Source organism: Bubalus bubalis, chromosome 9, assembly GCF_019923935.1.
Source record: "Bubalus bubalis isolate 160015118507 breed Murrah chromosome 9, NDDB_SH_1, whole genome shotgun sequence".
NCBI lineage: Eukaryota > Metazoa > Chordata > Mammalia > Artiodactyla > Bovidae > Bubalus > Bubalus bubalis.
This window is the reverse complement of record NC_059165.1, coordinates 92,785,773-92,812,403: the sequence shown is the minus strand read 5'-3', so window position 1 is coordinate 92,812,403 and position 26,631 is coordinate 92,785,773. Positions and strand designations below refer to the sequence as shown.

The 26,631-nt window shown below is 50.5% G+C and overlaps 1 protein-coding gene and 1 long non-coding RNA gene across 6 annotated transcripts in view; one reads left to right on the top strand and one right to left on the bottom strand.

Annotated features, from left to right (window-relative positions):
• Nucleotides 1-9,358, top strand: part of RFX2 (regulatory factor X2) — a 94,905-nt gene extending 85,547 nt beyond the window's left edge. For all 3 annotated transcript variants that reach the window (XM_044948020.2, XM_044948019.2, XM_044948018.2), the window contains 5 exons: nucleotides 603-752; nucleotides 1,549-1,757; nucleotides 5,978-6,131; nucleotides 7,209-7,251; nucleotides 7,710-9,358. In XM_044948020.2, coding sequence (XP_044803955.2) covers nucleotides 603-752; nucleotides 1,549-1,757; nucleotides 5,978-6,131; nucleotides 7,209-7,251; nucleotides 7,710-7,807 — 654 coding nt within the window. In that variant the 3' untranslated portion in view covers nucleotides 7,808-9,358. The remainder of the gene's footprint in view (nucleotides 1-602; nucleotides 753-1,548; nucleotides 1,758-5,977; nucleotides 6,132-7,208; nucleotides 7,252-7,709) is intronic.
• Nucleotides 4,974-26,603, bottom strand: LOC123335144. 3 transcript variants are annotated; one of them, XR_006553502.2, is made up of 5 exons: nucleotides 26,392-26,603; nucleotides 23,140-23,388; nucleotides 17,865-17,935; nucleotides 6,518-6,727; nucleotides 4,974-5,448 (listed from the first exon to the last, which is right to left on the bottom strand). It is a non-coding gene; the product is annotated as an uncharacterized LOC123335144 (long non-coding RNA). The 3 variants fall into 3 exon arrangements; XR_006553503.2 differs by lacking the exon at nucleotides 17,865-17,935 and having other exon boundaries at nucleotides 26,392-26,597; XR_006553501.2 differs by lacking the exons at nucleotides 4,974-5,448; nucleotides 6,518-6,727 and having other exon boundaries at nucleotides 17,623-17,935; nucleotides 26,392-26,575.
• Nucleotides 26,604-26,631: the final 28 nt, after the last annotated feature.

Here is a 26,631-nt window from a genome sequence, read left to right as displayed (position 1 = left end):
AGAGAAGAGGTGATCACGTTCCTATCTCAAACATTCCTATAGCCTCACACAGGTGGGGCTAGATCTGGGCATCTGGTCTGCCTGTCCCACCCTCAACCTGGAATTATCCCTGAGGCCAGTGAGTCTCAAACTTCAGGATGTACAGGAATTGCCTGGGAAGGTGTTGAAAATTGCAGATTTCAGTAATTCCCTGGAGTCCAATGGTTAGGACTTCGCAGTCTCATTGCTGAGGACCCAGTTGCAGTCCCTGGTAGGGGAACTAAGATCCCACAAGCCACATGGTGTGGCAAAAAAATAATAATTAAAATGCTTTGAAAATAAAATTGAAGATTTCCATGCCACACTACCAGAGTGTCTGGTCCAGTGGCGCCCTGGAATCAGTATTTTTAACCATCCACCCCAGAGAGCTGCTGCCCTGAATTCTGCCTCACCCGTGCTCGGCATCCACGATAGATGCCACTCGATGCGTGTCCCTCATTGATCTTCAGTTTTGGGGTCTTTGAGCCTGTCCAGAGAGTGGTTCCCTGCTGGACCCACCCTTCCCACCCCTCCTCCTGCACTCTCCCTGAGCAGACACAGGCTCACCCGGGCCTCCTCCCCAGGTCGGTGTGGTGAGTGCCTTTGCGCAGACCCTGCGGAGGTACACATCCCTCAACCATCTGGCGCAGGCGGCCAGGGCAGTGCTGCAGAACACCTCCCAGATCAACCAGATGCTCAGCGACCTCAACCGCGTGGACTTCGCCAATGTGCAGGTGACTCCTCCCACATGCTGGTGACTCCTCCCACATGCAAGTGACTCCTCCCAGGCACCTCCCCCACCAGAGGCAGGCACGGGAACCCACTGGCTGAGCTCCCACCCGCTAGAAAAATGCAGAGACCCACCAAACTTAGCCCACAGCAAACCGGGCACCTCACCGGGGCCCACATTTCTGTTGCATGGGGATGGTTGGGGTTGAAGCCCTCCGCAGCCAGTCTGGGACCCGTAGGTTCTGCTCTGTGATAATTCCCCTGGCCTCCAGGTGCTGGGACCAAGACCTTGATCTGTTTTCTTTAAAAGTTTGCCTTTCCCATGCCACGTTTACAGCTCTGTTCTGGGCTTAGAATAGTACAGGCTGCTGTCAGATGGGTCCTGCTGCCATATCTATGTCTAGTTCGGGCCCTGAGCTGATCCATGAAATACACTCACACACACAGAGGAGCAGCCACTTAGAAATAACCCAACGGGAGCTTCCCTAGTGGTCCTATGGTTAGGACTCTGAGCTTCCAGTGCGAGAGGCACAGGTTCCATACCTGGTCTGGGAGCTAAAATTCCATGTGCTGCTCCAGGCAGCCCGCCTGCAAAAAAACCACAAGGCAAAGATGAGGTACAGTCTGAGCTTCAGATGCAAGAAGCCCGCCAGGTCCCCTCCTAATGTCCTTCTGTCTCCACCTCATGAAACGGGTATCGTGCTGGAAAAGGCTGAGGGCAGTGGGCATCTGTGCTCATATGCATCCAGCTGGGGGCCACGCTCAGGACGTGTCGCTGACCCAGCACACCCACGCCCACAGGAGCAGGCCTCATGGGTGTGCCAGTGCGAGGAGGGTGTAGTACAGCGGCTGGAGCAGGACTTCAAGCTGACCCTGCAGCAGCAGAGCTCCCTGGACCAGTGGGCCAGCTGGCTAGACAATGTGGTCACCCAGGTCCTGAAGCAGCATGCGGGCAGCCCCAGCTTCCCCAAGGCCGCCCGGCAGTTCCTGCTGAAATGGTCCTTTTACAGGTGAGTGTGCACGTCATCTCCCAGAGAGCTGGGGAGGTGGAGGGGGCTGAGGCCCACAGACGCAGGCCAGCCTTCAGGACTCATTCCTGGGGGCTCCCAGGGACAGGCCCTCCTGGGACCTCAAACTGGCTTACAGAGGTTTCTTTTTTTTTAATTAATTTTTTTTGTTTAATTCACCATTATTTTTTTAATTAATTCACATTTATTTATTTGTCTGTGCTGGGTTTTAGTTGTGGTGTGTGGGTTCTAATTCCTTGACCGGGGATTGAACCCAGGCCCCCTGCGTTGGGAGCGCCAAGTCGTAGCCACTGAACCACCAGGAAAGTCCCAGGTTACAAAGGCTTCTGCAGACAGAAACCTCCATTTTGGGCCTCCCTGCTGAGAAGAACACAGCACAAGCCTTTATTTCTGCCCCTAGAGTGTCCCACAGAGTGAGGTAAAGGAAAGGTCTAGAGAGAACAGGAGGTGCAGATGGTGGTGGGTGAGAACCAGATAGAGAATCACAGTGAGAGGCGCCAGTGAGGATGGTGGCCAGCAAAACAGGATGTGACATGAGTCTCTATCCCTTCACTGCCAAGCGCAGGCAGGAGGCGGGGACAGGCGTTGGCTCCCCACAGAGCGGCCCTGGGTGAGGGTTAGGTGGACCTGTTTATTATTTATTTATTTATGGCCATGCCACAGCTTGTAGGATCTTAGTTCCCCGACCAAGGATCAAACCCAGCCGCCTGCAGTGGAAAGGCAAAGTCTTAACCACTGGACCACCAGGGAAGTCCCTAGGTAAAATAGTCCCTATTTTAAAATGATTTATGTAACTGTATTACAGGCTTCCCAGATAGCTTGCTGGTAGAGAATCCACCTGCAATGCAGGAGATGAGGGTTCGATCCCTAGGTTGGGAAGATCCCCTGGAGCAGGGCATGGCAACCCACTCCAGTATTCTTGCCTGGAAAATGCTATGGAGAGAGGACCCTGGCAGGCTATAGTCTATGGGGTTGCAAAAGAGTTGGGCATGACTGAGCAACTAAATACAACAAAACTGTATTAGAATTAACTAGGCATGTGCGTGTGTGAATGTAAGGAAATTCTGGGAATGGGCTGGCATGATCACAGGGCCAGCATATGTGAAGTCTGTACAGAGGGCTGGTGGGCTGCACACTTAGGTGGAAGCAGATGCCACCATCTGCAGGTGGGACTCCTTCCTCCTCAGGGAAACTTCACTTTTGCTCCCAAGGCCCCTCAGCTGACCAGGTGAGGCCCAGCCCTGGTGTGGAGGCTAAGCTTCTCTACCTCTAGTCGAGAGATGGTGGACAGCAACCACGGTGACTCCCAGGCTTGCACTGAACTGAATCACTGCCCATCACTGACACAGAAGACTAACCGCCACAGAAAGTAAACATGAGAGAGAAAAACAGAGGGAGGAAGAAAGAAGAATGTGAGAAAGAGAACCCATGGAAGAAAAAAGAGAGAGAGAAAGACCTGAAAGGATCAACTCATGCAGTTTACTATCCAGTTGATAGGAATTTTTTTTTTAAAGAGAGAAATCAGAGGGAAAGAGAATAATAAAAACATAATCAAGAAAACATCTCAGGGACTTCCCTGGTGGTCCAGTGGTTAAAACGCTTGCAAGGCAGGGGATGCAGGTTCAGTCCCTGGTTGAGGAACTAAGATCCCACATGCCTCAGAGCAGCTAAGGCCATGCCGTAAGTACTGAGCCCGTGGGCCACAGTGAAGACCCAGTGCAGCCAAAATTTAAAGAAAGAAAAGAAGAGATCTCAGAACTAAAGGCTCAAGTTTCCAAGAGCTGCCGGGTTCCCCGCCCAGTGAAGGAGCCCGAGCCTCCCTGTGACATTCAGACACCGAGAAGAGCCGATCATGAAGGTTTTCAGAGAAAAGACAGCAGATCGTATGTAGGCCAGGAGCCAGAGCAGCATCCAGGCCAGGGCGCCGGGGGACAGTGTTGCCAGGAAACCCAGGGAAGACTATTCCTACCGTGCAGCTCTCACCTGAGCAGACAGAAGCGGGGAACTCAGGCTGAGGAGGACCAGCCCAAAGGGTCCTTGTGGGGCATTCCAGTCCCAGGCAGTGACAAACACAGGGAAATGAGCTGTTTTGTCACAGTTGAGCCCAGGAAGACCACCAGCTGTTCCAGGCGCTAGACAGCCCGTCAGCCCACTACAGCTGAGGGTTCAGATCCCTGTCCACCTGGCAGTCCACCAGGCCCGCTCATTTGCACACTCTTAGCAGAGCTGAGCAGAGGGGTCAGAAGGCTCTTTACTGTCTGACTCTTACCAGCGTATTCTGACCCTCAGATGGCTATGCTGGCCCAGTCACTCCCAGTCCCCAACTCCGTACTCATGTGCTGCCATCCTTAGATCCTTTGCATGGCCCTCCCCTGCCTGGAACGTGCTTTCCCCAGGGAGCCGTGTGGCCCGACAGTCCTCAGAGAAGCCTGCAGGCCTCTCGTGTGAAGTAGCACACTCCTTCTCACCCTCCATCCCCCGCACCCGATTTTCTTCCATTGCCGGTCACCTTGTCCTTTGTGTGATGTCTGTTGCCTGTCTCCCCAACGATTGGGAGTGTCCTCTCAAGAGCCAGGATGTTGTTCTTGTTTACTTCTGCATCCTCAGCATCTGAATGTTGAATGAACAAATGAATGAACAAGAAAGGGACTGTGAGCGTGATCGGGAATGTGGCTCAGTTACACAGCCTTTGCATTCGTAAAAGTTCTTCAAGCGACCTTTGCTTCCTACAGTGCTCATTTGGGACCTCCCTGGTGATCCAGTGGTTAACAATCTGCCTGCCAATGCAGGGGACGCTAGTCTGATCCCTGGTCTGGGAAGATTCCACATGCCTCGGAGCAACTAAGCCTGTGCATCACAACCACTGAAGGCCACGTGCCTAGAGCCTATGGTCTGCAACATGAGAAGCCACCGCAGTGAGAAGCCTGCACACCACAAGCAATCCCTGCTTGCTGCCAACTAGAGAAAGCCCATGAGTAGCAACAGAGACCTAGCACAGCCAAAAATAATAATAAATTTCTAAAAAATAATGTGCTCCTCTGAATGCAGGCACTCACCACCCGGTACCTCCCAGGGCATCTTGGAGCCACAGCCAGCTGGATCCAGCGCTCCATTTCCACTGCTGAACCTACCTGCCTTCAGAGTGTGTCTGTCTACACACTGGCCCCAGAAGATGCAAAAAGAATTAAGTAAACTGATTTGTCAGTTGTCTTTACTGACTCGCAAGGAACAACAGTTTCAACCTGTTAAAAGATAAACTGAGGCTTGTTAACTTTTCAAAAGATTCTCTGAGCAAACATCGCTTTGAACCGAGCAGCGCCAAAGCCAAGATGGTGAGGGGCCTCCCCAGCCGGGAGCAAGGGGAGAGGTGTTCACACCGAAGGAGAGGATTTGATGGCTGCGGCTGGCACGCACTGACCGATCTGATCGGGTTGTGGATGCTTGGAGCCCAGGGTGACGGCCCCTGAGTTCCAGTACTGTCACGGGGGGAATTCACACTGTGGGTCCCCCCGTCTCGTCCCTTCCTGCTGCTTTTCTCGCTCTCACAGCAGTTAGACATCACCAGGGGTAGCTGGGCTCTGAGATGGCGCATCTGGGTGTTGGAGGCCACATGGCAGATGTGTATGTAGTCCAGACTGTGTGGTTGGGCACCACATTATCCCTTTAGGTTTCTCTGTAAAGAATGAGATAGGAGAGCTCCTTGAGCAACAGAGTTTTCCAGGCAGATGGCACACAACAACATATCAACAACAGACATGACTAATAAAACTTTATTTATGGACACTGAAATGTGAATTCAGGTACTTACGTGCCGTGAAATAGATTTCTTTTATTTATGTATTTATTTTGAAGTTTAGTTAATTTGCATTACTGTACCAATTAGAATTTTTTTTGACACTTTTCCCCTCAACCATTCAAACCTGTGAAAACTGTTCTTGGCACGTGGGCCATCCCAGACCAGGTGATGGGCTGGATCCAGTCTGGACTGGCCACAGTTTGCCAGCCCCTGCTTTTGGATGAAAGCAGCGAAGGCACCCTGAACTTGAGCCTTGTTTTTAGACGCCTAAAGCCACTGACTGGGGACATGGGCAGGGCAGGGGAGGTGGGGTGGTCTAGGCGGCTGGCTGGCGCCCTGCAGGCCAGCTTGGGGCTGGAGGGGAGCCTGGTGTCCCGGCGGTGCCAGCCCGTGTCTGCCTCTCCAGCTCCATGGTGATCCGAGACCTGACCCTGCGCAGCGCTGCCAGCTTCGGCTCCTTCCACCTCATCCGGCTGCTCTACGATGAGTACATGTTCTACCTGGTGGAGCACCGGGTCGCCGAGGCCACTGGGGAGACGCCCATTGCTGTGATGGGAGAGGTGAGCGCTCCCCACCCCCACCCTGGGACAGGTGGGCAGGCCTCGGGGTCCAAGAGGACACATCGAGGGGCTCGGGTGTGGGGGTCAGCGGCTGGGAGAGAGCTCGCCTGCCCCAGTCAGACTGGCACAGGCAGACCCTGGCTCCTGTCACCTCCTTATGAGACCCCGGGCAGGATTTCCTGCCTCCTGGTGGTAGAATACACAGAACATATCATTCACCTTTTCAGTCATCTCACAGTAAACAATCAAATGGCATTTAGTACATTCACAATGTTGTGAAACCCCCACCTATCTTGTTCTAGAACATTCTACCACCCCAAGAGAAACCCCATTCCCACTGGCAGTCCCCCATGTACCCCTTCCTCCAGTCCCTGGCAACCACTCACCCCCTCTCTGTCCCTGTGGATCTGCCTGTTCAGGACATTTCCACCACGGAGTCTCAGCCTGCGTGTCCTTCTGTGTCTGCTACTCTTCCCGAGCATCGTTTTCCCAGGGTCCATCCATGTGGAGCGTCAGGGCTTCCCTCCTTCTTATGTGCTCTTATGGCAGAGCACTCTCTGGTTGCCTGGCTATTTACCACTTGGCAGACCCATCACCTGTTGGTTGAGGGGCTGTTTTCAACTTCTGGCTGGTGTGGGTCATGCTGCTGTGAGCATTCCTGTACATGTTTTGTTTGAACATCTGCTTGGATTCTTTGGGGTACATACCTGGGAGTGTATTTCTGGGTCATGACGGGTTTGTTTTGAGGAAGAAGCAAGGTGATTTTAGTGCACAGAGATGTTAGTGTATGATAAGCAGTGAGAAAAAGTGGCCGTTCCTTCCCTGAGCACTCAGAGGTCACAGCCTCTGTGCCCTTGCTGGCCTGGGCAGTCGGCACCCCCTCTACCCTCCAGCCACTCCCAGGCAGGGTCTAGAGAGTGTCAGAGGGGACAGCCCAGGCCCCTGCAGCTTCAGGGCTGTTTCTCAGGGCATAAGCTCCCCCACTTACAAAGCCAAAACCAGTTTCCACTGTAGACACAGCTCACCTTCCCCGGGACCGCCCTGCGGAGCCCCTCACTCTGAGCCTCTCTCTTTCAGTTCAACGATCTGGCCTCCCTGTCGCTGACACTGCTGGACAAAGGTGGGTGTGTCTGGGCGTTCCTTCCCCTCCTGGGCACAGTAGAGGTGGGGGCGGCCCCTAAGGCGGGGCTCTGGGCAGCAGCCTGCATGTCCACCGGGGCTCAGAGCAGAAGCCCCTTCCCCTCCTCTTAGGTCACTGTCCTGCTCCCCCCGCCGTCTACACCAGGCCCGGAGGAGCAGGGCCATGGACGGGACTGGGGCGGCTAACTGCCTCCTCCCTCCATGTCTGGAGAGGGAGTGGAGCAGGTGGGGCAGTGAGCACCTCCAGGGCCCATTCCTTGCCCCACGGGGATGGGAGGCCCAGTGCCCAAAGGGGACCCTACCAGGCGCATGACCAGACGCATGGGCACTGGTCCGAGGGTGGTCGCAGGGAGGAAGACCCCCAGTCAGCTCAGACCCGAGCCAAGGCAGGGCCCTCACTTGGCCTGTTCATGCCCCCCACCCCACCCGACCCCACAGATGACATCAGCGAGGCCCACTCGGAGACCCGAGGACGGGGCGAGCCCCTGGTGAAGCGGGAGCGCAGCGACCCCAACCACCCCCTGCAGGGCGTCTAGCTGGGCCCCCAGCTCCAGGCCCGAGCTCCACCACAATAGTGCCTCTTAGACAAGTGACCTTTACTCCGAGTCCAGGGGCCCTGGGTCAGGGTGCCCATAAAAGACACCCTCTTCCTCAAGAGAAAAATCGCTGTGACCCTGGAGGAATTGCGTGCCAGGTGCCCAGGGACTGAGCTGCACACTGGGGCACCCAGCTCACCTTCTCCTCCTCCTGAATCTCCTCCCTCTTCGGCACACACCCCAACTCAGAGCTGGAAGGGGCTGGGCAGTGTTGGCCAGTCGCTGCCTCCCCTCCCAGCTGGGAACTCCAGTGGCCCCAGGGAGGAAGAGGGTGTCCCGCAGCCCCCCTCGTGCCCTGCAGAGGGCAGGGGCCGTCTTGATCCTTGCCTCGTGGCCTGCTGCCCAGCTGGTCCCCGAGAGCCTGGTCTCTAGATGCCAAAGGGTTCAGAAGCAGCTGCCAAATGATCCCTGGACGGGGCTAAGCCCACAGCCCGTGGCTCAAGAATCAGTCACCAAAACAGGCTCTCTGGTGCCAAGACCCAGTGGGACCTTTACGTCAAACCCAGAAGCTTGATCTGCAACCGGAAGGATTGGGATTCTGCCCAAGTTCACAGCCAACATCAAGCTCAACAAGTGAGGTCTGGAATGAGTTTGTTCCAAGGAGTTCGGGAGATCAGTGTCCCCTCAGCGCCTTCAGAGGGCAGCCCGTCCAGCCAAGCCTGTGTATGAACAGCTGTGTCTAAGCCCCGCTTCACAGAACCTTCCAGATTGCCTGCCTTTGAAGTAGCGATCCCTGAGTGCTATGACTCCAGCAGGTCCCATCTTGAACTGTCAGAGTCTAAACTCTTCTCTGGGGACAAATGAACCCCAAGGCCCGGCCCAGCCCTGAAGTCTATGCGTGCGTGTCTGCGTGCCTCATAATTTAACCCGTTGCACCAATGGGCCTGGCCCAGAGGGCTGACCCCACAGCAGCTGCAGAGAAGACGACAAGCCTCTGGTCTAGGAAGGCCCGGCTTCGTTTCTCTTTTTGAAAATATGTTCATACCGATAGTTTTGTGCTCTAATTGTTATTAGAACGTTCCTTATGAATGTGTATATGGCAGTATATCCGGTCCCCAACGGTGTTTTCTCATGTGTGTAGAAGGTACTAATGGAAACTCAACGTGGCCTTGCAAACCCTGCTTCTCGACAAGCAGCGCTGTGCATCCGTGTCCTCGAATGCACTGGGCAGGGAGCTGAGGGGAAAGATGAGAAATCTCATTCTAAGGAACCAGCGGCCTGTGGTGGTGATCACCAAGTGCATCTCCTCTCAAGACTGCAGGCTCAGATGAACTCAGACAAAAAGAATGTCTTTAAAGATATGTCTGCTTTCCTGGGAGATGGTCAAGTTCATGGTTCCTGGATGGTCATGCCTGCCTCTTCCTCCACGTTTCTGCCTTACGCCCTGTCTAGTCCTTTGCTGGATTCCATGAGGAGGAATATAAACGACATAAAGACAGCAGACTTTCGAGCCCATTCTTGTTTTTCATTGCAATAAACCCACTGAATGTACCCGCTGAGGGTCATGGCCCACACCTCCACCCCTGCCCCGCCCCCCAGTGGCCCTGGAAGATACAGCTCCCCTTCCACCCCTTCCCACAGGGCCCTAGTCCTGGGACAGTGGGGCAGCCCAGACTTGGGCTCCGCGAACCTGGGAAGGGGGAGGAAGGAAATGCCGCTTTCCTCCAGCTCCCTGGGGAATGTTCCAGAAGGGGCGCAGTTTCCCCAGGCCGAGAGGACAACAAAGCAGCTCAGCCCAGGATGGGCAACACGGTGTGTCCAGACTAGAGTCGTTCAGAGGTGCAGGATAAACCCAGCTCCAGCCGCTAACGCAGCCCATTGAGTGTATCTGGTAAAGTGTGGGGGGGTGTGGGGCGGACCTCAGAACCCCCTAAGGATCAATGCCTGAGCCTCTTCCAGAATCACCAGGCCCCAGCCCCAGAGAGCCCGGCTTGTGGCATTAAGGTGGGGGCTGGGCGTCCATAACTGTTGCCACCACCCTCTCTGCAGGGGGTGGGGGTGGGCATGGGGGCACCCAACACAGGGGATTGTGGGACTTTGGAGAAATCCTGCAGAGAAGAGCAATGCACTCAGGAACCAGGAAGGGCCCAGGGGCAGGAGGATGTTCTAGAAACCTGGACGCAGTTCTCAGTTGCCCGTAAAAGCTGCTTCTAGGGAGCGAGGCAGGTGCTCCGCACGCCACCGGAGTTGCTCAGCCTCGGCCCCAGCCCAGGCCCCTTTGTCCTGAGTGGCAGCCCGGGCGACTCCAGGCGACATGAAAATTATCCCGAGCTGGGAACCCCAGGGCCTGCGTTTGGCTTAATGCCTCTGTGGTCCCCATCTTGAAATTCCTAAGAATTTTCCACCAAAGGGCCAGTGCTTTCATTTCACACTGGGCCTCACAAATACTGTGGCCAGTCCTGGGGAGGAGCTCCCAGGACCCAAGCACGCAGCCTCCACCTCAGCCAGTGGCCAGGCCCCAACTCTATGCAATGCCCTGCCAGGCTCTGAAAACCCAGCAGAGCGCAGGTGTCCCCACCCTATCGTGGTTCAGGATTTCAGCCCATGGCCCCTGAGCAGCATCAACCCTTGCACAGAGCAGGAGCCGCACCCCCAACCTTCCCCCTCAGAGATCCCAGCCAGGGCCAGGCAATAGGGTCCCTGGTAGGGGAGGGCACCTTAAGGCCTGGGTGGCTGGTGAGGCTCATGAGCACAGGTGATGCCCACACAATTCCTGCCCCAGGAGTCAGAGAAGAGAGATAAGGAGGGGAGCCTACTGAAGGCTCCTGGGTCATCGAGTCCCTTGATGGCCCACTGGGTAGTGCTTAAGAGGGACCTAGTCCTACCAAGAGCCTCAGGAGGTCCTGACCAATCACAGTGGTTTCTCTATAGATGCTCTGGTCCATTCTTTTTAACTATCTTCCAAGGTAGGTATTAACCACTCCCATCCACCGTCATACCCATGGGAAAATCGAAAGTTACTGGCTGGAAAGCAAGCAGGATGGCTGGAGCCCCAGCAGCCATACTGGACCTCGAGGTGGACATCATACAATAAGGGTGGCAAAGCAGTGAGGCAGAGGAGCCTGGGTTCCCAGGGTCCCAGGGAACCCTCCAGTCAGAGCTCAGTAAACCACCATTTGGGAGGGTTGCAGGGGGACCCACTGATGTTCCCGCTTTTAAGAACTCTCTGGTAGCAAGAACTCTAAAGCAGAGTATGGGGTGCACCTGCATATGACACACGCACACACGAGTGTGAAGCTGCAAGAGTGCTGAGAGATTCTCCCTGGCTGGGAGAGGCACCCCCTGCACCAGTTTTCCTCCTGCTTCTCTGGCTGTCCCCCTATCCCCACACCCCATACCTGGGTCCTGCTCCTTCCACACCCTCTGTGACCTCGTCCACATGCTGCTGACTCGCTCAGCATCTGAAAATCCAGACCTCCTGCCCAAATCCCCACCCCACTGCCCGAGAGCCCCCGTTTTAATTTTTATTGGACTATCACCAACTCGATGGACATGAGTTTGAGCAAGCTCCAGGTGATGGACAGGGAAGCCTGGTGTGCTGCAGTCCATGGGGTCACAGAGTCGGACACGACTGAGAGACTGAACTGACTGATAGTTGCTTTACAATGTTGCATTCGTTTCTACTGTACAGTAAAGTGAATCAGCTATACATATACCCTTTCTTTTTTTGATTTCCTTCCCATTTAGGTCACACAGAGCATTAACTAGAGTTCCCTGTGCTGTACAGTAGATTCTCATTAGTTACCTATTTTATACATGGTATCAGTAGTGTATAGTGTCAATCCCAGTCTCCAAATTCACCACAATCCCAAGAGCCCGTTTTAGACATGCTATGCTATGCTAAGTCACTTCAGTAGTGTCCGACTCTGTGTGACCCCATAGACGGCAGCCCACCAGGCTTCCCCATCCCTGGGATTCTCCAGGCAAGAACACTGGAGTGGGTTGCCATTTCCTTCTCCAATGCATGAAAGTGAAAACAAAGTGAAGTCGCTCAGTCGTGTCCGACTCTTAGCGACCCCAAGGACTGCAGCCTACCAGGCTCCTCTGTCCATGGGATTTTCCAGGCAAGAGTACGGGAGTGGGGTGCCATTACACCCCTAATGCTGCGAGTGCAATCTGAGCAGCCAGCGCCTACTTCACCTGGTTCCAAGAAGATGCCCGACCTCAACTAGTACAGAGCCTTTGAGTCTCCACAGATTTATTCACTTTGAAGGAGCTCAACTGCTTTTTACCCGGAGCCCACTTTTCACTTTTATGCACTGGAGAAGGAAATGGCAACCCACTCCAGTGTTCTTGCCTGGAGAATCCCAGGGACGGGGGAGCCTGGTGGGCTGCCATCTCTGGGGTCGCACAGAGTCGGACACGACTGAAGCGACTTAGCAGCAGCAGCAGTTTTTATTTCATCACAATCCTCTGCCGCCCCCCTGTGGTCAGTTTGGGACACTGCCTCTTCCTTTACACTGGGGAAAACGGCCAACTCCGATTTTGCCTAGGGGGACGCTGTTTTGTTTACACTGAAATTGCAATCATGCCTGGAAAGACCAGAGCTAGCTGTCTCTCTTCCACATCCCATCCCTCCTCATTTTTCTCAAATATTTCCTGTTTATTTATCTCCCTACAAGATATTCAGTAACTGTTAATACAAAGAGAAAAACTAACCTGACCATGTGATCTGAGTTGTCATTAGTAATGATACAAATTGCCACCAGGTGCCTTCCGGATCTGTTTTTGTGTTATTCCCACCCAGAAATCATCACCTTAATTTAATCAGGAGGAAACATCCAACAAACCCAAAATGAAGGAGTATTCTACAAAATAGCTGGGAGTATTCCTGACTAGGGGCTTCCCTGGTGGCTCAGTGGTAAAGAATCTGCCTACAGCGCACGCAGCACAGGTTCAATCCCTGGTCCGGGGAGATCCCCGGAGATGGAAATGTCAACCCACTTCAGTATTCTTGCCTGGGAGATCCCATCGACAGAGGAGCCTGGTGGGCTACAGTCCATGGGGTCCCAAGAGTCGAACATAACAACTGAACAATAACAATTCCTCACTAGGGTCATGGTGAAGGAAAAATAAGACAGGAATTAATCTAGACTAAAGGAAACCCAAGGAGAAACGACATCTAAATGCAACAAGGGGGTCTTCTCTAGCAGTCTAGTGGTTAAGACACTGCATTTCCATTGCAGGGGGCACAGGTTCCATCCCCTGGTCTGGGAACTAAGATCCCACGTGCCATGCAAAGCCAAAAGATAGAAAATAAAAATTAAACAAGGAATCCTGGACTGGATCCTGGGATAGGAACAAAACACTGGCAGTCAGCAGATGAGACCTGAACAGGTCTGCAATCACGAGTGTACTGATCACGTTATTAATCAGTGTGAATATCCTGGTTTTGAGCGTTGTGCTGTTTAAGTAATATTTGGGGAAGCTGGATGAAGCCCACATGGAATTTCTTGGTAGTTTTTTCAACTTCTTTGTAAGTTTGAATCTTTTTTTTTTTTTTTTTTTTTTGAGGGTTAGGGTAAGCCTGAATTTATTTTTAATTGAAGGTTAAATCCTTTTAATCACAGGGACTTCCCTGGTGGTCTAGTGATTAAGACTCCACACTCTCAATGCAGGGGGCACAGGTTCAATCCCTCGTCAGGGAACTAAGATCTTGCATGCTGCACAGAGTGACCTTCAAAAAAACAAATCTTTTAAATTACAAAGAGAGTAAGATCAGTGCATGCGTGCTCAGTCATGTCTGACTCTTTGCAACCTCATGCACTGTAACCTGCCAGGCTCCTCTGTCCATGGGGTTATCCAAGCAAGAATACTGGAGTGGGTTGCCATTTCCAGCCCCCCCCCCAGGGATCGAACTTGACTCTCCTGCGACTCCTGCAATGGCAGGCAGGTTGTTTACCACTGAGCCACCTGGGAAGCTTTAAGATCAGTATTTCCTCCTAGATCCATACCACATTTAGCTGCTGTAAAACATGGCCGATGCACCCAGATTGGGTCAGGGGCCCCCTCGGCTTCCGCGTCGGCCACACCTTGCTGGCAAGAACTTGACCCAGTGAACTACAGTGGGAGAAGAGGTGCTGAGCAGAGGAGGCCAGGAACTCCAGCTAATTAACCTCTGGGTCCTCACCCTCCACGTGGGGCTGGGCACAGAGCAGCTACTTCCCACGCCGGCTCCCTGCCCACAATGGGTAGGTGATAACTAAAGTACAGCTGTGAAGGCCCTTTTCCTGGGGTCCAACTACAGAAGCCATTTTCCAACTTGGCTGTAGAGAAGGAAGTTCTTGGTCCTCGGGGCTTCAGCCCTGACCCGGGGTTGGGGGAGGAAAAAGGCAGCCGAGAGGCTGGTCAGCAGCTTAAAGGAAACCACTGGGGTCCCTCCATTTCCCACTTCTGACCCTTGGAGAAAAATCACAAACCCCTCCAAAAACTCTATAGCCTTCCAGGCCCTGTGGGGCTCCTTGCTCACTCAGCCCCAGCCAAACTGAGCCCCTCGCTCTTCACCAAATTGGTTTCTGCCTCAGGACTGTTGCCCTCACTGCTGTCTCGGGCGCTTCTCCTGCAGGTCTTCCGCTAGAAGCCACCTCCTCAGGTCCCCAGAGGGGACTCCTGTGAACATCATTTTTTTTTCATATTTATTTTTGGCAGCGTCAGATCTTAGTTGCCCTGCAACACATGGGATCTTAGTTCCCCAACCCCACGACTCCTGCATTGGAAGGTGGATTCTTAACCACTGGGCCACCAGGGAAGTCCCTGAACAGCCGATCTAAAGTACCCTCTCTGTCACTTGATGCTTTATTATTTTTTCTGTAACACTGACTGGGTCACTATCTCAAATTATTTCACTTCCTCGTCTACTGTCAGTCCCCCCACAGGAGAATGCGAAGCTCCGTGACGGCAGGGTCTGTCTTGTTCCTGGGCCCCCAAGTGTAGAACGGTATCTGAGACGTAGTGGGTGCAGTGAATATATGCTGCCGTGTAACAGATCCTAAACTTTGTGGTTTGGTTTATTACAGGAAGCGTCATTTATCTTTCATGGAGGTGAAGAATGGAAAGGGCCAGGCTGGGCAGGTGTCTCTCAGGGCTTTGCCTTTTGGTCTCTTTTTTAATGCGTTTGGCTACGGCAGGTCTGAGCTGCAGCATGTGGGATCTAGTTCCTGACCAGGGATTGAACCAGGCCCCCTGCATTGGGAGCACAGAGTCTTGGCCACTGGATGACCAGGAAGTCCCTGACTTTTGGTCTCACTTCAGCGCCTTTATAGCATGGCAGCCTCAAGGCAGGTGGACTGCTTACAGGACAGCTAAAGGCTTCCAGCAAAGCAGCCGGAAGTTGTATCCTCAGCCTTGAGTCACATGATATCACTTCCACTTCTATAAATGGACGCGTGAAGTATAACCAGCCTGCCCTCATTCATGGAAAATGGAGCCCTCACCTTTTTTCAAATTGGAGAATAGTTGATTTACAATGTTGCTAATTTCTGCTATACAACAGTGACTCAGTAGTACATATTCCTTTCCATTACGGTTTCCCACGGGACATTGAATATAGCTCTGTGCTGCACAATAGGGCCTTGTTGTTTATCCCTTCTGTATATAAGTTTGCATCTGTGAACTCCAAACTCCCAGTCCATCCCTCCCCCACCTCCATCCCCCTTGGCAACCACAAGCCTGTTCTGTGTCTGTTTCTGTCTCGTGAGATAAGTTCCTGTGTCATATTTTAGATTCCACACGTTAAGTGGTATCAGGTGGCATTTGAGACCTGACCTTTTCATGGGAAGGTCAGAGAATTTGGGGCCATGTTTTAAAACCATCAGAGTAGGCAATCAACAAATATTTATTGCATAAATAAATGTTGACTAAGTGAACATGTAAGAGAGCAGATAAAGAAAGCACAGGAAGGTCTAAGGGACATGACAAAGGCAGCCATGGCCACCGGGATGAAAACTGTGAATCCAAGGGAAATTTAGTTGGCTCATCAGGCTGATGGGGCTTCCCTGGTAGCTCAGTAAAGACGCTCGCTACCTGCCAATGAAGGAAACTCGGGTTCAATCCCGGGGTCAGGGAGATCCCCTGGAGGAGGGCATGGCAACCCACTCCAGTATTCTTGTCTGGTGAATTCCATGGACTGAGCAGCCTGGCGGGCTGCAGTCTATGGGGTCGCAAAGAGTCAGACAACTGAGCGTGCACGAACGTCAGGGTGATGGGTTTAGCGTCCCTTGAGAAACCACAACTGGATTATATTTAGCCAGCGATGACATGTTGCTGGGAGTCTCCCAAAGTGTAGGATGGATGTTGTCCATGAAACTGACTTTTGGAGGCATGCAGACAGCGCATTAAATGACACAGAATCTCATGGATTAGTTACCTCAGTTCAGTTCTTTCCTTCCTTCTCACTGTGTCAAGAAGTTTCAGTTGAGTGATAATATGCCTTTAATAGCCCTCTAAGACTTTGCTAATCTCTTTACATTAAAAAAAAAAAGCAGGCTTGGGGCTCAACACCTTGGCAGGCAACAATATCCACCCAGAATTACAAAACATTGTTTTGTTTTCATGTTTCTTTTTACAGCTATGGCTCAGTGGTTTTCTATCTGAAGTGGTGATATACTGTATCTATTTAATGTCAACTTCAACTAATAAAAGGCACATAAAGTATTAAGTTCACTAAGGGTCAGAGGGTTCAGAGACATGGCAACAGCCAAGAACACTTACCCAAGAGAAGTTACAGATAACAAAATGTAATGAATATAGTGATTGTTGTTCTTTAGTTGCTAAGTCGTGCGTAACTCTTGTAACTCCATGGACTGTAGCTCGCCAGGCTCCTCTGTCCATGGGATTTCCCAGGCAAGGATACTGGAGTGGGTTGCCATTTCCTCCTCCAGGGGTTCTTCCCGACACAGGGATTAAACCCGCATCTCCTGCAGGGTTTATCAGGCGGATTCCTTACCATTGAGTCACTGCTGCTGCTGCTGCTGCTCACTCACTTCAGTCGTGTCCGACTCTGTGCGACCCCAGAGACGGCAGCCCACCAGGCTCCCCCGTCCCTGGGATTCTCCAGGCAAGAACACTGGAGTGGGTCACTGAGTCACTAGGGAAGCCCAAACATAGTGATACTGATAAGACTTAAGAAAACTAAGTCTGTGTATTGCAGACTAGACAGACCTGACGGCCCCTGGTGTCCTTTCCAGCTTCCCTGGTGGCTCAGATGGTAAAGCGTCTGCGTGCAGTGCAGGAGACCCAGGTTCGATCCCTGGGTTGGGAAGATCCCCTGGAGAATGAAATGGCAACCCACTCCAGAACTCTTGCCTGGAAAATCCCATGGACGAAGGAGCCTGGTAGGCTAGAGTAGAGTCCATGGGGTCACAAAGAGTCAGACATGACTTCACTTCACTTCAGTGTCCTTTCCAGCACTGACATTCTAGCTATACCTGAAGAATTTCTAGCCAATCTCTGTGGCCTGTGCCTGCAGCCTGGAGTCAAAATCCAAGGTAGCAAGTATTTTGCCTAAAATGCAGATTCTGTTTCAGGTGTAGGTTGGAACCTGGGAATCTGTATTTTCAACAAATTTCCTGGTGATGCTAATGCTGCTGGTTTGGAGGCCACAGCAAGAAAGTAGCAGGCTCCAGAGAGAAAGAGAGAAAAATCTAGTATGCTACTGCACACCTCTGCTCAACTCTGATTAGTGATATTCACACTGGTAGCCTGAGACTGGCCATATGAAGTATTTATATCAAGGAAATCAGCACTACGAGACAGGGTTCGTTTTATTGTTTTATTGTCTTCAAAACTTAAGTATGGGAAAATGGTAAAATTTACAAGAAACTATATATACACAGGCACATGTGTAATTATAGACAGAAACACATGCTTCTCTGCTTCTCCCAAAGCAGCAGCTGTTGAACATTCACCACACCCCACTGGTTGTACAGAAATGTATAGAACCACCATGTAAATACTGCAAACCGGTCAATCCTAAAGGAAATGAGCCCTGAATACTCACTGGAAGGACTGAAGCTGAAGCTCCAATACTTTGGCCATCTGATGTGAAGAGCCAGCTCATTGGAAAAGACCCTGAGGGCAGGAGAAGAGGGTGGCAAGAGGATGAGATGGTTGGATGGCATCACCGACTCAGTGGACACGAGTTTGAGCAAACCCTGGGAGATGGCAAAGGACAGGGAAGCCTGGCCTGCCAGAGTCCATGGGTTAGCAGAGTCAGTCAGACAAGACTTGGCAACCGAACAACAACAAAACTTCTATCGAGACCCAACAAGTAAATATTTGAAGATTTTTGGGCCAGACAGTCTGTTAAAAGAACTCAGCTCTGTGGCTGCAGCTTGAAAGCGGCCACAGACATTATGTCAATGACTATGGCTGTTTTCAAGTAAATCTATGGGCACTGAGATTTAAATTTCACATGATTTTCACATGTCATGACAGATGATTCTTCTTTTGGTTTCATTCCAACAACTAAAAATGTAACAGCCACCCTTAGCTTGAAGAAAGATGTGGCCCAAAGGCTACAGGACCTCCTTGTCCAGATCGTACTGGAGCAGGAGTAGAGCTGGGACCCAAACCGAAGACCTGGGGCACAAAGGTCCAAGCGTAGGGATCAGCCAGTGCAAACATCCTAAGGCTCAGAGAGTTTGGTGAGCTCCAAAGTGTGAGAAATATGCCCACATGTCCAAAACCAAGGAAGGGACCCAGAGACACGAAGCACTGGGTGAAAGTGAGACTTCTAATGACGGACTTGCGAGACCAGATGTCTGGTGGGCAGGCACAGCCGGGACAGTTACAGCAAGCACTTTACTCGCTAGCACGCAGGTCCCTCCCTCGGTTCCTCATCAGCTGGGTACTATGGGGTGTACGATCATCCTGGAGGTTTGGTTATACAGTATCCTTCCTTCTCCCTTCCCGACCTAAGTGTTATTTCTCAACCAAGATTTTGGTTTCTCTCTCTCACAACATCCTGCTTGCTTAGGGACTTTCCAGGTGTGTGAACTTTGTGGTTGTTACATAAGCAAACTGTTAGGCAAGCTTGGCTGCTGGTAGTTTTCCACTCAGAGCTAGCTACCTTTGGAAATGGACCACTTTTTTATTTCTTACAAATTCCCGATGGAGAAGCTCTATACAGTCAGCAAAAACAAGACCGGGAGCTGACTGTGGTCATGAACTCCTTATTGCCAAATACAGACTGAAATTGAAGAAAGTGGAGAAAACCACTAGACCTAAATCAAATCCCTTATGACTATACAGTGGTAGTGAGAAATAGATTTAAGGGACTAGATCTGATAGACAGAGTGCCTGATGAACTATGGATAGAGGTTCGTCACATTGTACAGGAGACAGGAATCAAGACCATTCCCAAGAAAAAGAAATGCAAAAAAGCAAAATGGCTGTCTGAGGAGGCCTTACAAATAGCTGTCGAAAGAAGAGAAGTGAAATGCAAAAGAGAAAAGGAAAGATATACCCATTTGAATGCAGAGTTCCAAAGAATAGCAAGGAGAGATAAGAAAGCCTTCCTCAGCAATCAATGCAAAGAAATAGAAGAAAACAACAGAATGGGAAAGACTAGAGAACTCTTCAAGACAATCAGAGATACCAAGGGAACATTTCATGCAAAGATGGGTTCAATAAAGGACAGAAATGGTATGGACCTAACAGAAGCAGAAGATATTAAGAAGAGGTAGCAAGAATATACAGAAGAACTGTACAAAAAAAATCTTCACGACCCAGATAATCATGATGGTGTGATCACTCACCTAGAGCCAGACATCTTGGAATGTGAAGTCAAGTGGGCCTTAGAAAGCATCACTATGAACAAAGCTAGTGGAGGTGATGGAATTCCAGTGGAGCTATTTCAAATCCTGAAAGATGATGCTTTGAAAATGCTGCACTCAATATGCTAGTAAATTTGGAAAACTCAGCAGAGGCCACAGGACTGGAAAAGGTCCATTTTCATTCCAATCCCAAAGAAAGGCAATGCCAAAGAATGCTCAAACTACCGCACAATGGCATTCATCTCACACGCAAGAAAAGTAATGCTCAAAATTTTCCAAGCCAGGCTTCAACAATACGTGAACCATGAACTTCCAGATGTTCAAGCTGGTTTTAGAAAAGGCAGAGGAACCAGAGACCAAATTGCCAACATCTGCTGGATCATCAAAAAAGCAAGCGAGTTCCAGAAAAACATCTATTTCTGCTTTATTGACTATGCCAAAGCCTTTGACTATGTGGATCACAATAAACTGTGGAAAATTCTTCAAGAGATGGAATACCAGACCACCTGACCTGCCTCTTGAGAAACCTAAATGCAGGTCAGGAAGCAACAGTTAGAACTGGACATGGAACAACAGACTGGTTCCAAATAGGAAAAGGAGTACGTCAAGGCTGTATATTGTCACCCTGCTTATTTAACCTCTATGCAGAGTACATCATGAGAAATGTTGGGCTGGAGGAAGCACAAGCTGGAATGAAGATTGCCGGGAGAAATATCAATAACCTTAGATATGCAGATGACACCACCCTTATGGCAAAAAGTGAAGAACTAAAGAGCCTCTTGATGAAGGTGAAAAAGGAGAATGAAAAAGTTGGCTTAAAGCTCGACATTCAGGAAACTAAGATCATGGCATCTGGTCCCATCACTTCATGGCAAATAGATGCAGAAACAGTGGAAACAGTGGCTGACTTTATTTTTCTGAGCTCCATAATCACCTCAGATGGTGACTGCAGCCATGAAATTAAAAGACACTTACACCTTGGAAGTAAAGTTATGACCAACCTAGACAGCATATTCAAAAGCGGAGGCATTACTTTGCCAACAAAGGTCCATCTAGTCAAGGCTATGGTTTTTCCAGTGGTCATGTGTGGATGTGAGAGGTGGACTGTGAAGAAAGCTGAGCACCAAAGCATTGATGCTTTTGAACTGTGGTGTTGGAGAATACTCTTGAGAGTCCCTTGGAGCGCAAGGAGATCCAACCCAGTCCATCCTAAAGGAGATCAGTCCTGGGTGTTCATTGGAAAGACTGATGTTGAAGCTGAAACTCCAATACTTTGCCCACCTGAGGCAAAGAGCTGACTCATTGGAAAAGACCCTGATGCTGGGAAAGACGGAGGGCAGGAGAAGGGGACGACAGAGGATGAGATGGTTGGATGGCATCACTGACTCGATGGACGTGGGTTTGGGTGGACTCTGGGAATTGGTGATGGACAGGGAGGCCTGGCGTGCTGCAGTTCATGGAGTCGCAAAGAGTCGGATACGACTGAGCGACTGAACTGTTATGAGAGGGGTGAGAACTGAGGCAACCATATCTTTCCATTTTCCAAACCATCCTTTTAACCAATCTGTGAATGGGTCATCAATTCCAGCATTTTCTGCCAGCTCATTGGTTAAGGTCGTTAGTCCTAATAAGGCCTTTGTGATGGTTCCATCAGGAGCTGTACTGTTGGGAATAAAGTACAGCATTTCCCACCCAGCATAACACGAACACCCCCTTTCTCCTCTAGTTATCATGTCCAGTGCAATCTTACTTCCCAAGCCATCTGACTGGGGGCATCCAATTGGCTAGCTACTCCTTGGAGGCCATCTCTGGTATATCTGATAAATCTGTTGATTGTAATATATGTAATTAATCCGATCTATATTTCTTTTTTTTTATTAACTGTGGACCACCTAAAAAGTACTGACTCAAACCCTGTAGCTATTTGGTTTCAGGCCTTGAATTCATTAAGAACTCCCCTAGGGAATCCTATTGAATCTATACACACACACACACACACACACACACACACACATATATATATGTCAAAGGAGCCCACCGCTGTTCTCCGACTTCGGTGGCTGGGTGGCTTTTCGGGTACCTTGTGGAATGCCAGGGTGAAGGGAATAGCCGATTGAATGAAGGCACAAGCCCCTGTCCAACTTGACGGCAGTCAGTCTAGGAGGTTCCTTTTCCCACAAAACCACCAGACATCAGCCTGGGTCTACAGAGGGCTGAGTAGTTACTGTTGTGTGGCTCATCAGTAACGTTCAAGATGCTGGTACAGGTTGAAAGTTCCCCCATGGATCTACTGAACTCTGCTCCCTGCCTAGAGAGGCAAGAGTACTCGCTGTGCTCAGTCATGTCTGACTCTCTGCGACCCCATGGACCGTAGTCTGCCAGGCTCCTCTGTGCAGAATACTGGGAAGAATACTGGAGTGGGTTGCCATTTCCTTCTCCAGAGGATCTTCCCCACCCAGGGATCGAACCCGAGTCTCTTGCATCTCCTGCACTGTTTCATATTCCCTATGGAGAAAGAGGGGACAGCTCTGGGTCCGACCTTTGGAGTTCGGGAAAGAGTCATGACAGATTCTTGCAGGTCTTTTCCCCACGCATCTTTGTCCTGGTTAAGGGCCAACGTGTGCATTCCTCCCAGATCAGTGTCCCATCTGAGGGGGAATGTTCCCCACCTGTGCCTGGGGCGTGGCCACACATGCATCACATCACTCTTATGATGACCTTACACTGTAAATTTGACCCATTCGATCCAGGCATTCGTATCTCCATACCCTGTATCAGTTTCTAAAGTCTCTCTTAGATCTTTGTACCTGAATTATTTCTATTCTTTTGGGATCATTAATAGAACTAACATGGTTTTTGGAGCTCGGGATCAGGACAGTCTCCAATACACTGGAGGTTTTTATTTTCAATAAAGTTAAGAACAAATCACCCTAGGGGGTCTTTGCCAGTGACATCTGTCCCTAACCCATATACCTGAGATGCTACTTTTGGCTCTTAATCTAGGGTAGCTGGGTTGTTAACAGTCAAGAGGACAGGGTTGCATTTTCGATTTTGACAAGCTTCTGGTGGAATGCCCTTAGGTATATTTTGTCTTTCAAAGGCCTCCAACTAGGAGTCACCCACCCTATGTTTACCATCCAGTCCTGAAACGGGGTGGTCCATCGTACGTCGTCCCAACTGGGGCAGAGGCTTGCTTTAGTATAAACCAAATCTGGTTCAGGGCAAAGATACTTATCCGCCTGCGACAACTGTCTCTTTCTAAGATTCCACAAGGTAAAATTTGGCAGGCATCAAAACTTAATAGTCTGAAGTGACAAGGTTTTGGTTATATTGACAACTAACCTGATTGGATAATCAGGGGTTCCTTGTCAATTTCTACTCTGACTTTTTACCTGTTGGTTTCAATACCAGTTTCCAAAGGTGTGGCCACATGGTTAATGGTTATTGTGAAGGGGAGGATTCAGAGGGAGGGATTTAACAAGGTTTTCTTGAAGTTACCTTTAAAGGCTGTTCATTGGTCCTTTCCCTTCCCTTTGAGGTCTCTTTTATTGGCCCCCTGACTCGTGTATAATGAGTACAACCTTTTTCAGCAGTCCACACAGCTGTCTCGGTCGTCAGAAGCACTTGATAAGGGCCTTTCCAGCTTGGTTGGAGTTTGTCTTCTTTCCAGGTTTTGATTAACTCCAAGTCACCCGGCTGGAAGTGATGAATTCTACAGGCAGAGTCTGGGCAAGGTGTCCTTTTAATCTAGGGAATGATAAGGTAGAGGAAATGGTTAGTATATAGTTTCTTAGAAATTGGTCTTAGCCCAGGAGGTCTGCCTCCCAGAGTGTGTTTTCCTAATCACCCTCTTGTTAATTTCCTGGCAGGCTATGCAGCTTCTGTAAACCTGTTTCGCAATGGTGTAGATTCTCAGGCAACCATAGTTTCTAAGTATTGTATCATACATAGCCTGGGGGCCCCAGTGGGCATTAATTCCCTCATCATGGGCTTACTTATCATTTTCCTTCCATCAGGTAACACCCATCTTTGGTCTTCAGTTTGGGTGTTTGAGATTAGGTTCAATAGATTCATTTTCTCCCCTAGAGAGGCTCGTTTAGTGGCTTCATCTGTGAGCCTGTTCCCTGTGGCTTCCATAGAATTCCCTTCCTGGTGACCATTTACATAAGCTATAGTTACCTTGTCTGGAAGCAGGAGACTTTCTGGCATTTGTTTAATCAATAAAAGTATTACACCTAACGTTGATGGCTCTAAAGTGAAAGTGAAGCTGCGCAGTCGTGTCCGACTCTTTGCGACCCCATGGACTGTAGTCCACCAGGCTCCTCTGTCCATGGGGTTTTCCAGGCAAGAATACTGGAATGGGTTGCCATTTCCTTCTCCAGGGGATCTTCCCAACCCAGGGATTGAACCCGGGTTTCCTGCATTGTAGGCAGATGCTTTACCATCTGAACCACCAGGGAAGTCTAAAGACATGTCTATATTAACACTTTAACATCAGATATTAACTTAATATTGAATATTTTTTTAGTTTTCATGAATCTAAAATTCTGGCCAGTTATCTTTTGTATTTTGAGAATTTATATAAGCTCTTAATTTTCTCAAGCCACTTAAGTAGTGCTTATTTACAAAATAATTTTGATAACGTCATCCACAGGTAAAGCATAATATTACATACCTATAGACAAACACAGAGAGCTCACAGATTAAAATTTACTAGATTATCTCTAGCTAGCTTTCTTTAACAACTGCCTATGCAGTAAAAGAGCCCATTTTGACTATTTTTAGGACAGAAATTTTCCTTTAATTCCAATTAGCTACCTGCAAGAATAAGTTTTGTACATGCATAAACCAGGCTGGTGTTAGAGGCTGTTTTCTGATGCCCCATGTTTCTGTGTTTGAGGGATTTTATTTCCCATTTTAAGCTGAATTTGTCAGGGGTAAAATTTACTAGTGAAATTGTGTGGTGGGCCAGTGTGCTGCACGCAAGCTTAACTCCCCCAGGAGTCACCCCAGAGTCGTTTCAGCCCTCCTACGTGTCTTAGTAACTCCCTTCGGCAGTCTAAGACCACCATGGGTGCTCAGATCGATCAACAGCCAATTCTTATTTGAAACCCCTGGACAAGCAAGTGTCTTAATTAATGAGTGGGTTTCCCTAGGGGACCACTGCACGGTATGAGGACTCGGCCTCCACCATTCCCGGAAATTTCTCAGTCACCTGAGAATCATGAGCGGCCGGGAGGAGTAATGTCCCATTTCTTTGGAGCAAAGCTCTCATGTAAAAATCTTCATTTTTATCCGGATAAATTCTAGTTAAGCAACCAAACAGAGGAAAAGCATCACATCAGCCTCCAACTCAACCGCTCAGCATAGACCGCTCTGTCTTCTACAAGCAGGCAACAGTGCTGTCTTTCATCAGAGCTTTACTCAGCATCTAGTCTTGGCAGGAGGACTGCTGCTGCTGCTGCTGCTGCTGCTAAGTCGCGTCAGTCGTGTCCGACTCTGTGCGACCCCACAGACGGCAGCCCACTAGACTCCTCTGTCCCTGGGATTCTCCAGGCAAGAATACTGGAGTGGGTTGCCATTTCCTTCTCCAATACATAAAAGTGAAAAGTGAAAGTGAAGCCGCTCAGTTGTGCCTGACTCGTAGGGACCCCACGGACTGCAGCCTACCAGGCTCCTCCGTCCATGGGATTTTCCAGGCAAGAGTACTGGAGTGGGGTGCCATTGCCTTCTCCAGGCAGGAGGGCTATCCTGCCCCAAATCTCAACATCCTCCCCAGTGGACTATGGGGCGGGGGGGATGTCAGAGGAAGAATCCTTATCTCCCCCTTTCTTTGGTTCCCTAGGCCTAGAACATTTATTTCCCATTTTCAGCTGGTCCCTATGCCTGAGTTTCCCTGTGCGCTCAAGCCCCCCACACTGGAGGCTTCTTGCACACTCTTAAGAATAGCTTTGACCATCTCAGGTCGTTTCTCAAGTGGCCCTAGTAGTCAAGAACCTCTCCGCCAAAGCAGGAGACTTAAGAGATGCTGGTTTGATCCCTAGGTGGGGAAGATCCCCTGGAGGAGGGCATGGCAACCCACTCCAGTATCCTTGCCTTGGAGAATCCCAAGGACAGAGGAGCCTGGTGGGCTACAGTCCATGGGGTCGCAAAGAGTCTGACAGAACTTAGCATTCACCGCCGTTTTCCTCGGGGGAAGAAGGAAACTGAGGATTGGGACTCCATACTCGCTTACATCTCGGTCACACACAGTCGACCTCCGAAAATGCCCAACCACCAAGGCAGTACTTATAGTTCAATTTTTGCCTGGTTGCCCCGGTGCCTGCTTTTCTCGCCTGTGTAGGTTTCACTGTCTTCCAGACGGTGGGCGATAGCCAGCCCACGTGATCTATGAAGGCAGTCGCCGTAAGGTCCAGGGCCTCCTGGGCCATTCGTCCAGGAACGCCCATTCTGATGGTTCAATGACGCAGGTCCCCTGCGCTGAGTCCCCCGATCAACATCTGATCCCCGCCCCAACCCCATGAACCTTCCCTTTGGCCAGTGATCTCCAACCTCTGACCTCTACTTCCCCCAACCATCCCCCACCTCTCCAAGTGGCCTCAGAAAGTTTGCTTGACGTACGGTTCCTTAGAAGGGAAAACTGAGGCCTGAGGTGATATAGGGCGCCCCAAGACCCCCCTCCAGGGTCCCCTCCAAGCCCCGGACCTGCGCACATGAAAAGCCTTCCCCCGGCCCAACCCAGGGATTTACCTAGAAGATGGCCTTTATTGCGGCGCCCTCCGCTGTCCACGCTCCAGCCTCGGGGGCAGGGCCGGAAAACAATCGGAAAGCAGGGGCATGAAAACCCACTCCGGCCGGGCAGCTGTAAAGAACTTCGGATCCCGGGTTGCCCGCCGCGCGCTCGAGGCTCACTGCGCGTGCTCTCTGCCCTGCCCTGCCCACGCCCCCTCGGTCGGCGGGAAAAGGAGGCGGGGGCGGTTAATGCGCAGG